Source organism: Branchiostoma floridae, chromosome 3 (genome assembly GCF_000003815.2).
Source record: "Branchiostoma floridae strain S238N-H82 chromosome 3, Bfl_VNyyK, whole genome shotgun sequence".
Taxonomy (NCBI): domain Eukaryota; kingdom Metazoa; phylum Chordata; class Leptocardii; order Amphioxiformes; family Branchiostomatidae; genus Branchiostoma; species Branchiostoma floridae.
Window position 1 is genome coordinate 9,857,219 of NC_049981.1, and position 18,057 is coordinate 9,875,275.

General features: G+C 41.4%; 1 protein-coding gene across 3 annotated transcripts; it reads left to right on the forward strand.

Annotated features, from left to right (window-relative positions):
• The first annotated feature begins 301 nt into the window (after positions 1-301).
• On the forward strand, positions 302-7,876 carry LOC118412673 (defensin, isoforms B and C-like). 3 transcript variants are annotated; one of them, XM_035815681.1, is made up of 4 exons: positions 302-457; positions 945-988; positions 1,384-1,495; positions 2,278-2,393. In XM_035815681.1, exons 1-4 carry the CDS (start codon positions 407-409, stop codon positions 2,293-2,295), a joined length of 225 nt encoding a protein of 74 aa, XP_035671574.1. In that variant the 5' UTR covers positions 302-406; the 3' UTR covers positions 2,296-2,393. The 3 variants fall into 3 exon arrangements, with proteins under 3 accessions (XP_035671574.1, XP_035671576.1, XP_035671575.1); XM_035815683.1 differs by lacking the exons at positions 945-988; positions 1,384-1,495; positions 2,278-2,393 and adding exons at positions 5,982-6,025; positions 6,715-6,826; positions 7,766-7,876 and having other exon boundaries at positions 309-457; XM_035815682.1 differs by lacking the exons at positions 302-457; positions 945-988; positions 1,384-1,495; positions 2,278-2,393 and adding exons at positions 3,227-3,368; positions 5,982-6,025; positions 6,715-6,826; positions 7,766-7,876.
• The last annotated feature ends 10,181 nt before the right edge of the window (positions 7,877-18,057 follow it).

Below are 18,057 nucleotides of genomic sequence, written 5' to 3' on the forward strand. Positions count from 1 at the left end.
ATAAAAACATGAATATAAAGCACACAGTTTATGTATGTATGTATCAAAATATGATAGATTATATATGATAGAAAAAAAGAAAAATATGATAAATTATATATGATGAAAAAAATAGAAGGAAACATTTACTGTAGTACTGTTGCAAAAGGTTGCGGGCGGGAGAAGCCACGCGTGTACGTTCACGTAATAATGTTTACTTGTGTTGAATTCCTACCACTGTCCTTAACAACAGACATATTGAGGATATAGTATATCAATAGATGATACGCTATCGCTGAATCATGATTCCGGCACAGATGCAACTTTTCCCGCGCAAATAGTATAAAAAAGCACGCGTACATCGATCTCTGCAGACGATATTTCTGACCGCTGACCCAGGACACGTTCCGACCTGACCCGCTGCACCATGAAGTTCCTCATCGTTGCGATTGTGCTGGCCGTTCTGGCTAATGCTGAGGTGAGCTCTTTAGGTTACAGCCCTATGTTCCGGCTGCCCTATGTCCCAACTGCCTTATATGATTCCAACGGTCCTATGTCTTGACACGCCCATTTTCCTATACTACAATGTTCCAATACCCCAACTTGTTCGACAACGCTGTGCTTGGACACCCCCAATACACCTCTATGTTATGACACACTTATTATATATTTATACTACCCCATGTTCCGACTTCCCTGTGCCATGGATACCACCATGCCAAGGACACCTCCATGTCCCGAAAACCCTCATGTTTCGACAAACCTGTGTTCCGACACCCCCACGTTCCGACAACCCTATGTTTCGACACGCCTTGTTCCGACACCCCTATGTTCCGACACCCCTTGTTCCGACAACCCTATGTTCCGATACCCCTATGTTCGGACACCCCTATGTCACCCAATGTTCCTAACGTTTCATGCTACTTTGAAACAATATATCAGAGTCTATTCGTTTTTACCAACAGGCCGCCCCGAAGTTCAAGCCCAAGATGGCTCCCCAGCCCCGCATGTAAGTTTTATACTCGGTTTACTCTTTGTTTTTCCGCCGTACTGTGCAGAAACGTTCAATACCGTAGCAACGCTAGTTCACATTTATCCACCGGGTAACCTATCTCTGTTCAAGGAGGTTGAAAAAGGGGCTTCTTGATCTGTTGAGTTTTGTTAGAGTGACAGGATGTGAGGCGTAAGATGGTAGAATGGAAACGTAGGCCAAAGTTCATCGATCCCACAGGCTGGCAGCTGAGGAATGTCAGTACAGATCAACTTCATCAGAATTAGCTAGCAAAAAATTTACAATGATTGATAAGATATGCATGAAATTAACAAAAACTCGCGGAGGTATCAGATCTTCGCTCCCTGTTTTTTTTTTCTTTTTTTTTTAATCTGTTGTTATTTTCGTTGTAGCACCTGCGATCTTCTGAGCTTCTCCTTCGGAGGGGCCAGCTTCGGTGACTCCGCATGCTCAGCTCACTGCCTCTTTCTTGGCTACCGAGGGGGGTACTGTAACAACCAAAACGTAAGGGCACGTGACTGTATATGTGGGTGTTTAGATGTGTGGGTTTGTGCGTGTCTGTAGGGGTAGTAGGCGTTAGTGTGTATCTTACAGACATTTGAATACTATATCGATATCATAGTATTGGTCACTCTTCATAAGCTGCATTGAAAATAATGTCGAAAGAAAACGGGCAAATTCAGGGTATCATAATTTAATATATACATTCCATAACAATAGGCCAATGTCGATGATCGTCAAATGTCCAAAAAGTCCAATTGAAAGCTTACCTATACAGCAGAACAATCACAACACCCAAGTTTCATATGATGCTACCGTTGGCGCATGCAGTTATACATACATGTAGCAGTGACATTTGCCCATCATAATAGCTAGTTGTGTGTGATATGATAACGTTATTAAAGACTTTCCTGTGCACTTTGTTCCCTGTTATTATGAAAACGTTGGGTGTAAACTTCACGGTCCGTGTGAATTTTCGGACACAAAGTGTTAACATGTACACAATATTAAAATATTAACTGTATTGATAGCTAACCCCTTTCACCTTTATCCGTGGGGTAACCTATATCCGTTGTTTTTAAAAGCAGGGTAGTTAGGGATATTCAGTCGACGGACGGCGGTTTCTAACTGCAATATTTTGAAAGTAACGGCAATTTGAAGCCACCTTGCGTCGACTGAATATACCTAAAAGCCATGCTTTTAAAAACAACGGATATAGGTTACCCCGCGGATAAGGATGAACTGATGAGTTGTTTTCTCATACTATTCCTCCCTTTCCTCCTTAGGTCTGCACCTGCCGCTAGAGGGTCCCTCATTACAGTGGAGTAGTCATGGAGACAACCTGGCAACAAAAATATGTCTTGATCCGATATCATCACAGTAATAAATGACTGTTCAATCATTCAGGTGTTTTTATTCATGTTAGCTTTATGTAGCCTGGGTGTCAGCCAATTATTACTGGCACGGGGCTCCTAAAGTGCTCGCTGAACTCTTTCAGGGCATAACGTTATATATAGGAGCCCAGTGTGTAGTATATACAATGCAGTTAGTTTTTGAAAACTGTCACAAATATACAATCCTAGTTACCTTCGCCAAGAAGGCTATATTTTTCTAACATGCTTTCTGCATAGCCCATGTTAAGATTGTAAAAAAAAAGACACTAGAAGATGAGTCAACAAAGTAATATCGGCATGAAGACCACCTGGTGTTGATTGCAAGATCAGCAAACAACGGAAAATGAAATTCCGATTGAAATAGATGTTACTACATTGATCTGCAAACTGGCCAAGTGACATTATTTGGAGGACACGTGCTTTGTACGTGCCAACGTGGTACTGATACAAACCTCTATCCAACCTCCTTGGATAAACACAACATACTAGTAATCACGTGATAACTGACACGCGATCAGCTAGTAAGCTTGTATGAACAAGGGGTCATTCACATAGGGGTGAATTTGGTGCTTGGAAAAAATCGCCCTAAAACATGGATATAAAATACACAGTGCATCAACATATGATAAGTTATTAATGATAAGAAAATAAGAAAACAGTTACTGTAGTACTTTTGAAAAAGGTTGTGGACGGGGCCACGCGTGTAATAATGTTTACTTGTGTTGAAGGTTTACCACTGTCCTTGACAATGGACATATTGAGGCTAAAGTATGTCAATAGATGATACGTTATCATTGAATCATGATTCCGGTACAGATGCAATTTTTCCCGCGCAAATGGTATAAAAACCCGCGTGTACACGGATCTCTGCAGACGATATTTCTGACACTGACCCAGGATCTAGGACACGTTCCGACCTGACCCGCTTCACCATGAAGTTCCTCATCGTTGCGATTGTGCTGGCCGTTCTGGCTAATGCTGAGGTGAGCTCTTTGGGTTACAACCCTATGTTCCGGCTGCCCTATGTTCCGACTGCCCTATGTCACAACACCCCTATGTTATCACACCCCTATGTTCCTCACCCTATGTTATCACACCCCATGTTGCGGCACCCCTATGTTCCGATCTGACTCCGACACCCCTTTTATCCGACACCCCTATCTTCTGACAACCCTATATTCCGACACCCTCATGTTCCGAAACTCTCATGTTTTGACGCCCCTATGTTCTGACACCCCTATGTTCCGAAACTCTCATGTTTTGACACCTCTGTTCGGATCCGACACCCCTATGTTCCACATGATCCGACACCCCTTTGTTCCAACACCCCTAACATCACCGATACCCCCATGTCCCGACACACCCATGTTCTATTATTCCCTAGCCCTAACGTCAACACCTACATAACAAGAGTTCGTAGACCTCAGGCCTGCATGAAATGTATTGGGTGTCTGTAGATCTATTGTTTTTTTTCCCTTTTCGTCCATGGTTGCGTGGTTGGAAAAGTGAGATTTTTACCGTGTTGCTTGTGCACCATGCAAAAGTCTGAAATTCCATTTTTGGAATGTGTAAGTTTGGGCATGGATGAACATTACTTATTTTGGACTTCTTAAGCATGTAACCAACCACAGAACCTTGAAGTTGTTGAGATGACTTTTCCTACCTTTTTTTTTTTTGGTCTCAGATGGCCCATGTAGTTATTCTGTCACAAATGATATATTCAGTACTGATATCTTCCTATTTCAATGTACTGACCTAATGCAGCTGCTAAATCTCCTTAGTGTGGCAATGATATTCATTAAAGATTTATTTCTGGAGTGTTATATCACTTGACACTTGAAGGTTATTTGCATAATTTGACCAATAATATTTTTACAGTAATTCCATAGACAATATGAATAGTGGTAGCCCCCATCCTGCAGCAACAGTTAGTCCCAGGGTGGTATGATATTTTTATTCAATCCGTCCAACTAAAACCTAAATCTCTTGAAGTACCTAAGCCAAATTTAACAGCAGAATTTACTATTCAAAATGTCCTTGTCAATCCCATTCATAGATGGCAAGCTGCTGGCAACTTTAAAAAGTTCAGAAAGCTGTTGTAGTCAGAGTGAACACCCAGCAAACATCCCCCAAAATCAATGAGCAGTTGCTTAGAGGGGGAAAACAATTTCATCATATTTTTGTAGTAACAAAATGCAACAAACGATACTAAAGTTAAAACAGAACAAAGCCTCTACCACTTAACCCTGCTCGTACTATAAGCAGGCCCAAAAATCAAGCGAATATGACTAGCTCCAAACTACAAATTACCTGCATACAATACGGAAATGGCATCCCCAAAGAAACAACAAGAAACACAGGAAAAATCATACACATACCTTTCTCTAACACTCAAGCTCTATACATTTCTCCTCCACTTTAGAAAGTTGTATCTTCTGCTGATTGCCACACAGGGTAAAGGAACTTGTACCAGAACTTTAAATTCAGTACTACACAGCTCTCAAAACACCACAAACTCGGACTAAGAAGCAAACTCAAATTGTACCTAACCAATACACCAACAGATACTAGTACATCATCTGGCATGAGACAATGTTGATACAAAGTAACCTGATACATTGAAGGTGGCCCGGCCAGATGACGGTTCTACACGGAAACTTAAAGACCTATCAATCAACCCAAACCCAAGCGTCACCTGTTTTACAACCAAGCAGATATTGGGAGGATGCCCCAACCACACAAAAACAGGGTCAACCTATACAGTATCAAGTTCAAGCACTAGGAGGCCCAAAATCAAACCTGACCACCAAGACACCACGAACAATTCACGTACCAAATAGCAACACAATGGCACCTTGCGTTCCTGAGATACAGCGCACACCCCGTGCCCGCACAAAAAGTAACCTAAAATGTCAAGTTCAAGCACCAAGGGCGCCAAAATCAAAATTGAGAATTATTCAGCCACCGCCAACACATGTGCCAAATATCATTGCGCCAGCACCAACCGTTCAGAAGATATAACTCCGGAAATACCCCTCCCGGACACAAAATTCGACCTGCCGGGTCAAGTTCAAACGCGACAAGGCCCAAAGTCAATCCTAGGCAACAGGCAACAACCCCCCACCCATGCACCAAAAATCGTTGCAATCGCGCGTATCGTTCCAGACACACAGCGCCAAAAGTGCCTCCAAAACACCAAAAATGCCACCTGCAATGTCATGTCCAAAATCAAACCTGAGTGTCAAGACACCACCCCCAACCCGCATACCAAAAATCGCCGTGCTCGCACCATATGTTCTCGAGATACAGCGCCCTATTATATAAAATCCCCAGCTTCCAAATTTTCCCACGCCCGTGAAAACCATACCTGCATACATGCAGGTAACAAGTAACATATGGGTGTCGGAACATATATTGGGTTATCGGCAGTTGTTTTTTTTACAGAGATCTAGACTTTTCGACTTTATCTAAATACTAAATAACTGATTTTTGTATCGTTATCAAGAGGGTATTAACGTGCTTCCCAGCCAAGTTCTAAGATTTAAAAAATATCCAGTTTTATGCTACTTTGAAACAATATTTGTTTTTACCAACAGGCCGCCCCGAGGTTCAAGCCCAAGATGGCTCCCCAGCCCCGCATGTAAGTTTTACACTTGGTTTACTCTTTGGTAGATGCTTTCCGCAGAAACGTTCAAGAACGCTGCATCTTCACCAGTTTTATCTTTTCTTGTTTATTTGCGAATAGGCAAATTCATGATCAACACTAATGGATTTTATGAGATTTACCTTTTCTCAGAGTCTGAGAATGGGTCAGATACTGTAGCCCAAGGGCATAATATAGGGATGTATAATGACAATGACAATGACAATGATCTTTATTTGCATGACCTTGCCCATATGGGCTAAATGCAGTAGTTACATAAAACTTTGCTGTAAAGAATCTTTACAGTGGCAGTGGGAGAGACAGAACAACTAAGGCTATGCTACACTATAAGTACATCTATCGTTTACAAAATAGTCAAATATGTAATGCTATACTATTCTACAATTTACATGTCTCTTTTCTCTTCTTGAAACAAGTGTATATGAATTCACATAGTTTTTGCAGTACAATGTTGTCAGATGATTTCATTATGTATACAAAAAGCTCATCTTTTACTAACTGTTTAGCTCGTGTATCAAAATTCAGGGCATTAATATAATGTACTTGGTAAATAAGCCATATGTACTTGTGTTGCCGTAACTGTATGCATTTCTAGTAATTCTCTTGCTGTCCCCGTGAAAACGGGGGTACTCTTTTTTTGTACTTTGTTGTTGTTTTCCTTGCAGCACCTGCGATCTTCTGAGCTTCACCATCGCAGGGGCCAACTTCGGTGACTCCGCATGCGCAGCTCACTGCCTCATTCTGGGCTACGGCGGGGGGTACTGTAACAGCCAAAATGTAAGTGCGGTGTTTGGATGTGTGGGTGGGTGGGTGTTTGGATAGGTAGTAGGCGTCAGTATGTATCTAAAGCTAAGGGCACAACCCGCCGTACGTGCAATTTGTCCGTATGTTTTTTTTTGGGAGGCCACGTCCGCCACGTATTTCTGAAAACGTTCAGGCTCTGCAGGGCAGGCGCGTCGCCCGTACTGGTACGTACGGGGAGCGAATCCGCAGCCCGATGGCACACAAAGTTTTGCCTGCACGTTAAGTTCTACGGCGTTTCTGTGTGCTCTAAAATCCGTCGGATTCCCTACGAGTTCGTACGGAGGAGGTACTTACCACTTACGGATCCCACAAGATTGCCCACGTTTTGGCACGTAGACAGCACGTATTTGCACGTACGACAAGTTGTGCCCTTAGCTTTACAGACATTTGAATGCTCTATCACAGTACTGGTCACTCTTCATAAGACAAATGTAAAAAGGAAACAGGCAAATTCAATGTGTCAGAATTGTGAACATTCCAGGTCACCCAACACAATAGCTCAATGTCGATCATCATGATATAACGTTATCAAAGACTTTCCGTGCTCACGTTGTTCTCTGTTATCATGGAAACGTTGGATGTTACTTTCACGGTCCATGGGAATTTTCGGACACAAACTGTTAAAATGTACAAATATTCACATATTTCCTGTGTAATATCCAACCCTACTTCACTTATACCCGCGGGTCACCTCTATCGGTTGTTTGAAACATGTATACACTCGACGGGCGGTGGTTTCAATCTACAATATTTTGAAAATGTTGCAGTTTGAAAAAAAAGTCCGTCGAATGAATCTCTAAAAATATCCCTAAATACCCTTTTTTCAAAAACAACGGATATAGGTTACCCCGCGGATAAAGATGAACTGTTGATGAATCAATTGTTCATATCATTCCTCCCTTCTTTCCACAGGTCTGCACCTGCCGCTAGAGGATCCCTCATAACAGTGGTGTAGTCATGGCGACAGCCTGTCAACAAAATATGTATTGATCCGATATCTTAATAAATGACTGTTCAATCATTCAAGTGTTGTTATCTACGTTAGCTTTATACAGCCTGGGTGCCATCCGATTACTACTGGCGCAGGGCTAATAAAAATACTCGCTAAAATTATCCAGGGCATCGAGTATAGGAGCCCAGGTAGTAATCGGACGACACCCATCGTAAGTCGTACATATAATATAATATACAATATAATATAATCTCAAATATAATATACAATCCTAGTTTTTAATATCTTTTATGATAGCTAATGTCAATATCGTAAAAACGTACGATGAATTAGGAAAGTCCTATAATTCTGACAGCTCTATCAATTAATAGGAAGATTGAGGATAGCCGCATTACTAGTATATACTCACTCGATCGAGCTGTAGTGCTAAAGATAGCCGCAATATGTCGCTGTTGACGTGCAAAGTCAGGCAGCAGGTCGATCAGCTACTCGAACACTTGGTTATCAGCATATCAAGATCAAGATTAAGACTCAACACACAGGACAGATTTAAGACACATTATCTATTCAAAACAAATGTCACCGAAGAAGGTCAGATTCCGGATTGTAAATGATCTTCGATTATCTAGATTTTATTTTGTATTTCTGTTGTGTCGAAGATTCTGTATGTCTAATTACACTCATACACCGGTAATGGTTTATACTATTCTGTTAGTGTCGCTTGCATATCGAAGTTGCAAGGTGGTCTTGTGTTTAGGGTTGTTGGCTTAGAGTCAAAGAGTTCTGGGTTCCAATATACGTACTGCACAGCAGCAGGGTTCTAGATCTGGGTTCGAATTTCGAGCAGGCCCCTATATGTCGTGCCCTTGAGAACGTTAAAACCGATTTTCTCCCCAACTCCGGTGAAGATGAATACCTAGCTTCGGTTAGGGACTTTCTCTTGGGTAGGACATAAATATGGAGGTCCATTGTTTGAGGAGAGCCATACCAAGTACGTTAAAGATCTCACCACGCTTACCGAAAAGAGAAGGGTTCATCCTGGCTCCGCCTAAACACCTCAAACGATCTCAAACAACTTTGATATGTCGTGTACATGTGGCAACGACCTTGTGTGGTGCCCTGGATACATTGTTTATGCATTTATAAATTAGAAAACGCAGCAAGTCCTTATTATTTACCAGTTATTTGGAGTTAGTCAGCCGGTTTTAAGATCGAAGCAATTTGAGGCTGAAAAACAATTAGTATACACGTTGTATAAGTTGACAATGATAGAATTGCGCTATGCTAAAATCTATGATCCAACAGCATCCATGGTTTTATCGTACTGTCGTCTGTGGACTGAAGAAGGTATCAAGAACTTCCCCATGCAGACCCCTAACACAGACGATCCAATGCGGTGGCCAGAAATTGCTTCGATCTTGAAACCGGCGGACTAACTCGAAATAACTGGTAAATACTTAGGATTTGCTGCTTTGTTTTATTCATATATGAATAAACAATGCATTCAGGGTGCCCAAGGTCGTTGCCCTATGTACACTGCATATTAGAGCCGTTTGAGGTCGTTCGAGGTTGTTTGAGGTCGTATGAGGTTGTTTGAGGTCGTTTGAGGTGTTAAGGCTTATCCCGGCTTAAATGGATCAAACCTTGCAGTCCGTTCTAATTACTACTATATGTAACAGTTATACGTAGCTTGAAAGTGAGTAATGGTGTGTTACGCCCCAAATCGGTTTATCGGTTTTGCGGAACTAACATGCAAATAAAGAAACAAGCAAACATATGATGGCCTAAATTACCTAGCTCAAGGTCAGTGTACACAACAAGGTCACCCCGTCTTGTCATTGCGATCTGCAAGACAGCCAGGTATGTCTTAATTATCAGCTGTGCATGGTCCGTCCACGCTTGAGGCATCTTCAAGTCTTTATCAAAAGCCTTCTGTATTTTCTTGAAAGCCGATATGTTATTCAAAGTTCTTTTGCCCCAGAGTAAAACGGCATTGGTATTAATTGGTATTTCCCTTGCATGTCTTGATTGATTGACTGAATGCATGCATGGACTGTTGTTCCAGAAACGTGTACGACTGGACGAGGCATAGTTATGCTGTGAGATGAACAATAACAGAAACGCAGGACTGTCCAGAAACGTGTAACGTTACGACAGGACGAGGTGTAGTCATGCCATGTGCAGAAACACAGGACTGTTGCTTTAGAAAAGTTCAAGTCAGGATGAGGCATATCTATGTGTGTGCAGAATTGTAGCAGAAACAAAGGACCTAAAGTTACCCCAGAAACGCTTACGACAAGACGAGGTGTAAATATGTGTGAACAGAATTGGAACAGTAACACAGGACTGTTGTCCTAGAAACGTTCATAACAAGACAAGGTGTAAATATGGGTGTACAGAATTGTAACAGTAACACAGGACTATTGTCCTAGAAACGTTGATGACAAGACGAGGTGTAACTATGTGTGTACAGAACAGTAACAGTAACACAGGACTGTTGTCCTAGAAACGTTTACGACAAGACGAGGTGTAAATATGGGTGTACTGTAACAGTAACACAGGACTGTTGTCCTAGAAACGTTGATGACAAGACAAGGTGTAAATATGTGTGTACAGAACAGTAACAGTAACACAGGCCTGTTGTCCTAGAAACGTTTATGACAAGACAAGGTGTAAATATGTGTGTACAGAACAGTAACAGTAACACAGGACTGTTGTCCTAGAAACGTTTACGACAAGACGAGGTGTAACTATATGTGTACAGAATTGGAACAGTAACACAGGACTGTTGTCCTAGAAACGTTTATGACAAGACAAGGTGTAAATATGTGTGTACAGAACAGTAACAGTAACACAGGACTGTTGTCCTAGAAACGGTTATGACAAGACGAGGTGTAACTATGTGTGTACAGAACTGTAACAGAAACGCAGGACGGTTGTTTCAGAAACTTTTGGAGAGATAGGAGGTGTAATTATGTTGCGTTTTATATTTTGATATTTGTACATAATTGTAAATAATTTTTATGCTCTCCCAGAGTGGAGGAATAAAAGAAGAAAATGACAGAAATGACAGAAATGCCTTCATGTACAGAGAAAAGGTAACCAGACCGGTCGGACCGTAACAAGTCAGGGGAGAGAGACAACTAGAGATAGCCGCCGGTATTTATGTTGTTCGACAAAAGCCGTGACATGTGAAGGGGGAGGGGGGCGGAACCGACCGGCTCGGCCCGTGACAGAACGTGCACACGGACAATGAGCACACTTGTTCTGCCTCATTCTTTAACTCACCTATAGGCAACCACAAGCCAATCGTCTGTTTTCTGTTCAATGTTATCTCATAGACAAGCTAAAATGGACGACACGTGAGATAAAAAGTGTAAAAAGAAGTACCAGGTTGACAAATGAAAGTACAGATAAAGTATATATAAAGTTTGACACAAAAAAATAAAGCACCAACTGTGGACGTGAAAACATCTTATACTACTCTTATACCCATCGTTCCTAGAAAATAACAATAAATTTTCATTTAATTATGCCTTATTGTTTCAGAAATTCACATTTTGGCTAATTTTGATGTGCATGCGCGTTTGCTAATTGCAATGGGGTATCGTAGACATGGACTTTTATAACGGTGATAATTTCATACTGTTGGTAATATTAAGTGTATAAAACGTATACAACGTATCTCAACGTCTAGTACTTAACAATGGTTCTATAGGAAATTTGAATAGCGTACAAGAAATTATCTAGAATGGGATGACGCTGTGTAAAATTTCCTGCCGTTAAAATATCGAATGAAAACCATAACGATGATTCTGATTGGCCGAAGATGACACCAATGTTTTCTTTCTACTCCGGTTGGCATGCCGTTAGTTCCGACTGACTGCGCCTGCGTGCTTGTGGCTGTTGTCCCGTGCCCAAACTCACTGTTATGGGCACATGGAAACTGGTGTAGTCTCCCGTCTTATAAAAAAGTTCAAGTTGCTCGAGCTCGTACATCTGTAACAGATACTTAGGGGTGGCGCCCATCTCCATTTCTGTAGCCCAAAGGCCACACATTTGTGCAAGCCACTACATCAGGGGGCTAGTCCGCTGGTAGTGATTTGTGTTTAACTCCCATACTCTTCCTCATTAATGCTGAGTGCTAAGCAGAGAAAGCAGCATGTACCATTTTTAGAGTCTTTGGTATGCATATGACTCGACCGGGGATCGAACTCACGACCTTTGCAAGGCGAATACTATGTACGGATCTATGTTTATATATAAACTTTATAACAACATTTATTCGGGAAAGGTACACATTTTAAGAGAGCAAAGGCCCCAAATAAAACAAAATCATTACTACAGGTACACCTTACGAGATTCTTTTTACTTACACTAAAATAACTACTATTATGGCATAATCCTTTTCCTATTGTTAACCTATTTTTGAGTGAAAGACGGATCGATACAATACGATCCAACGAGTACATGCCCTATTTGCACATACGCCATCTGTTGTCTTCATGAATATAAAAAGTTCAATATGTCAAGAACATGTCTGCAAATAAATATAAACTGAAGAAAATGATAAACACTATAGCTAACTAACGCTCCGACTTTACTAATATCTCAACAGGTACAATTAGTATCATTTATTCTTCTCCTAATTATTTGCTATTCGAGTCGGGATAACGAGTTATTAACGCATGAGTCATTCATAAAATCCACCTGTATTGTAAAATGCTGCTCATTACTCGAATCGGCGGCGCCGTTTTCTTCGTAAGTGTTACAATTAGTTGACAACACACGTCTATCAAAATGGACCAAATAAGTGGCTATTTTCCACAAGAACAATGTTAAAGAAAACAATTGGTGATCATTGGAGAAGATTGTATCTTTTTCGGGAGCAATTTTTAAGTTTTCTGTCATCATGGCTCGCAAAATGCTGCAAATTAGTAAAGTTTGACTCAATGAGTGGATGATTACAATGATTTGTAGGTCAAGAAGCCATCTTTAAATTTGATAATGCCGCCATGTTTATTCCAGTTAGAGATTCGAATGATCAAATTTCACTGTCAGCCACCCTAAAAGGGACATTTCCTATTGTCAGTATTACATGTATGTATTTTAATGATCTGCTAGGTTAGCGCTTTTACGACATTGTAGAGATGAAATTTTCTTGTCACAGATAGTGAGTGAGTGAGTGTTTTGCTCAACCCAGCTCACTCTCTCAAACGCTCCATTCAGAGTATAGCTAGAAATTGCATCTATCGAGGAACTTTCGACTGCAAACGACGCAAACACAACGGGTGCTACGAAGGACAACTTGTTTGAATTGACGTCCATTCGTCTAGACCATGATGCTGCATATTGGCACAGGGAGGGGTTGCTAGTACTTCCCTTTTAACATGCTCGTTGCATTTCCTCGAAAACGGGACCCCATTTTAAATTCCTTCCGAAGGATGGTGGAGTCCCAACCGAGATGCCCTACCCAGGGTCCAACCGGGTTCTCAAAGTTACAAGCTAACCGGAACCAGTAGCTCGAGTGTGAGGCTGCATGCTACCAGTTGAGCTACAGGGACATCCTTGACTTGATGCACCAGTACCAAATCACAGACCCTGTCCGTACATGTTATACATGTGTAGAGTCGTCGTGCACCTGAACGCCCTTTGGGTATATGTAGCCCTGACACGGACGCTAATGAGGGCGTCCTTTATTCTCCATATGACCTGCTCATTGCAGATGTCGTCGTTGTATCTGCATGATTGATTGACTGGTCGCGCAGAAGATCCCATGTCGCCTAACTGCGATGTCCCACGCCTACAGTCGACTGCTTTCAGTGTAGTAGGGTTTGATTACTCCTGACCTTGTCGTGAGAATGAAGCCCCGATAGCGCATTCTTGGCATTCTGGGTAGCTCTTCTGCTTAGAGAGGTCACCCGAGGTCATGGTTTATCTGTTGTCTGCACAGGTAGAGACAGGTAAAGGGAACAATGGGGTGGAACGGGAAGGGGGAAGGAGACATTCGTGCGCACATGGTCTCTCTCTCTCTCCCCTTCTCTCTTATACATACAAGCACACACCTTCTGTAACGCACACACTCACATACAGGTACACACACCACAGACACACAAACACACGCATGCATGTTGGCACGCACGCACACAGAGAGAGAGAAAGAGAGGGGGGGGGGGTAGATACGGTGAATGATACGCACCCGCACACACACATACAGACACACAAACAGACACACGCACACACAATCTCTCTCTCTCTCTCACACACGCGCACACTCGCTAGCTAGCGCGCGCACACACATGCACACACACACACACACACACACACACACACACACACACAAACAAACAAACGAACAAACAAGCAAACAAAAACAGACATTTCCAGCACTAGTTAAAGGTGCCCGGTCAAGAAAAACAAAACAAAATAGCACAACACAAAGCAAAACAGATCAAATGTCGACTACAGATAATGCGGTGACCTCAATATATCATATGTCCATATTTAGTCTCGTCATTTTCCACCATTTAACCTTTACCCCCACGTACACAAATTCCTTCGCTTACTTTTGAATTATGACCGAATCAGACCGTTTCTATTCTGCTTGTAAATCCAGAGATTTAAAGGATGATTGTGTTTTCTCCCGTGATTAGAAATTAAAAGATCATCAAAGCCGAAGAAATCTTAGTCATGTATAAGTTTGCAACATTTTCTCCCATTCCAAAGATACACACAATGTGCTGACGTCACGACCGTTTCAATGACGTTGAATTTGTAAAGTTATGACTCAGTGAAATCGCCATATTTTGTATCGATCTATCTTAAAAAAAACTCTTTGTTATCACACAGACGCAAGTGAAAAGTGCCCAGTCTTCTAAAGAAGTCTCTTAGATCATTATCTCTTCTTAGAAAATGGCCGACAAATCGTCCTGAAGGTCGTTTAGGTCATCCTATCTTTGTCTGGAGGGATTACGTCAAACAATGACAAAAATACCTCTTGCCCATGCGCAGCACTTTCCAAACATAATTTGGAGTTGATAAGACTGTAGGAATGCGCAAAGTGGCGGGTATGTTTGTGATAACATCTCTGGCTAGGGGGGAGGGGGGCTCAGACGTCAAAGGTTTGATTACTGACATTACGCAGGTATGGTTCTGGCGTGCTGTGGTGCGTACAGGTGTGGCGTGTGTACATTGTTAGAATAGTACGTTAGACGTTATCGTATCTACTCAAACCATGTGTATAATCGGTAGCACTGATTCAGCAGATGAAATACATTTTCGTTTACCGGCGATTGTATAAATACTAGTAGATTCGGACTCAAAGCCAACGATATCAAGTGTAAAAAGATAAAGGTAGTTTCCTAGCCCTTTAAACATGGGTAAAGCTAGGAAAGCCGTGTAAATTACCTTTCCCAAGGACACAACGTCTAACAAAGAATGCCAGGAATCGAACCCCTTGGCCTCGAGATATCGTGGACATCGTGCCCGCTAGCCTAGCCACTGGGCCGTTCGACGCCACAACGATATCAATTTTAGAAGAAATAGATAAATTGCGATTTAGATCGAACTATAACTGGTGAGTGCTTTCATATTTCAATTTGAAAGATTTTTGTTGAATCATGGCTAATTTTCGAAAAATTGGATGAAGCCATTATGTTTGTATAGTCTATTATTAAACATCTGTCAATTTTCATAGCAGAGATATGAAAGTTCTTGTAAAATTACAAACACATTTGTACTTTTCGTAACAGATCAGACTGAAAAAAGAGCAACCTTCTAGCAGTAAAGAAGGGGATCAAGACATGGTGAAGAAAAGCGCAGAAAACGAAGACAAAAGGAGAAGGAATGAGGGTGAAACGAGTTCAGCTTACGTGGCTTTCAAACAATGACTGTTTTTGTGGTTTACAAAGAGAACGCTAAATCTCCAGGAATGTCCGCGTATTTGCCAAAGATAGAGATGATCTTTGATTGGAGCCTTAACAGCGATAAGGTTCCAGAAGACGAATTTCTAGTCCGCAGTATTACAGATGTAATACCACTTGAGACAAACTGCTTTCATGGTGCTAAGAATGTGGCAATGTAAACATGTAGATAGTCGTGTCTGTTATATGAAACCTGGCTATGATACAGGTGCTTCCCGTAACACCTGGTTGTATTCACAGGTGAGGAAGTAGATTGAATATTTGAAAAGTGTAAGACATTCTTTATCAACGGTCTCTCAAAAGGAAAATTGTCGTAAAGTTTTATGAGAGTCAATAAAACGCGTGCGTTAATAGTGTGGGGAGGGGGGTGAGTTGAAGCTCATACAAAAGCAATTGTATAGTAGTTTGTCGTTGGTTAGTAGTAAACCATCTTATAGGTTGATAAGTTAGCGTCACAACTAGTAGCTTGTACTTGTTTTACACGTTTAGATTAAACAGATAGAGGCGTGTACATGAACATATGGAGCATTTGCAAGTTAATCTCAATATGGGGGCGTTACAGATGCATAAGACGAATCTTATAAACAGGCGCTCATCTTCTCTGTGTCTTTGAAGACGTCTAATCTTAAAGATCTAAATTGTTCCTGAAAGAATCTTAGGCATTAGGAGAAGGCCATTTTGGATCCAAACAAACATCTTAGAACGTAGTTACCTTGGAAAATTATGGGAGGGGATCTTTTTACGTTATCAGGAGTACAAAGCGTGGATCTAAAATGTTTACCGTGGTTAAACGGCACACGTAGTTTGTGGTAATCCAGTTTTAATTGTGAGGACTGATAGAGAGACAATTTGGATGCCGAAAAATGCAATTTTCACTACTTCTGTCAATGTAGTATCAGAACATAACACGATTGGGCATCAGTGTGGAAGATTCTGTTTTTGTCTTCCCTGTTTTTTTACAACATATATAGTACCGCTCGAAGGCTTTGGCTGAGTCTTTGTGAGAAGGCTTATGTCACCCTTCATTAGCAGGCTTTGTGGATGGACTTTTGAGGAACTTTTCACATGCATATGTTTATTATAATGGCTGCACGACTGTCAAAAACACGTGGTAGCACAGATAACGAAGGAGGTGGGATGGAGATGGGTTGGTTGGGGTTTGGGGGAGTTGGTTTGGGGGAGTTGGTTGAGAAATGTTGCCCTGACTCTCCTGACTCTACTATCCTTAGCACCGTAGCATACAATTCCGTCTTGTGTACATTGGTGTCTTCTATATCATACTTTTTCAGTTCCCGAAAGCTGCCCGGCCGGGACCAGGTTTGGAAATGTGACGTAAGCCTTACGCTAAGGTCAATTGCCCAAACCAGGACCCGGTCGGGATGTAAATTTACGGACACGAAAATCAAGGAATATGCACAAATTTATATGTTGATAACTATTTTTTTTTTACGTTCTGTGTGTTCTGTTGTTTTTCACTTTATCTTGATTTCTGAATCAAAAGCTGTCCGACCGGGCCCGGTTTGGAAATGTGACCGTAGCATATGCAGGCCAGGGGTGTATGTCTTATGCGATTACATCCTACATATCTACGAGTTGTACCTAAAACAATAAAAACATTTGTGATAAAAGGAAGAGGTTATCATGTTTTGAATCTCTTATTTCGGTATAGAACAGCTTTACTGGCACAGATATGCAACAGGTTGGAACCGCTGCTGTAACAACTGTTTAGAGAAGCGCAGTGGTGTTCGGAGAATTCCGGATTTCCGAGGGAGGAGTTTCACAGAAAAAACACGAACACATTTGACATGGTTGACTCTTCAAAAATGTGCGGTCGGAGATGGATACCAGCGATAGCATATCAGTAGGCAAAACTAAGTCTATTCTGTAGTCTTCATCTTTTAGTGTGTTCTGCATATGTAATATTTAGGTTTATATTAATTTACTATTCATAAGTTTGAGTGCCGTGTAATATATTTCATTTTCCATAATGTACATGTGGCGGTGAAGATATAACTTTTGCATAACGTGAGTCCGCCGTCACTTTGTTCATATATTCGTATTAGTTGATTTTCCTTATATATTATATATAAAACAAAACAAAACTTTAGAACCCCCCCCCCCCCCGCCCATCTGAAAACAACTCATCTTGGATAGAAGAAATAACTGACACCGCAATTTGTGTGCAGACACCTAAAAACACCCCGCATTTTGTGTCCCCTCCTTGTAGTAACACGATATCCGATTACACTAATTACAAAACTTAATCACGTAAATCAGTTTTTTTCGGCATGATCATTCTAATGATACCTCTTCCCACCTGAAATATACAC

Bases quoted from the DNA above. Each gene is read 5' to 3' on its own strand.
- LOC118412673 (XM_035815681.1), top strand. From the start codon at position 407: ATGAAGTTCCTCATCGTTGCGATTGTGCTGGCCGTTCTGGCTAATGCT. The intron at 458-944 runs GTGAGCTCTTTA...TTTTACCAACAG, and splicing joins CCGTTCTGGCTAATGCTGAG to GCCGCCCCGAAGTTCAAGCC. The intron at 989-1,383 runs GTAAGTTTTATA...TTTTCGTTGTAG, and splicing joins ATGGCTCCCCAGCCCCGCAT to CACCTGCGATCTTCTGAGCT.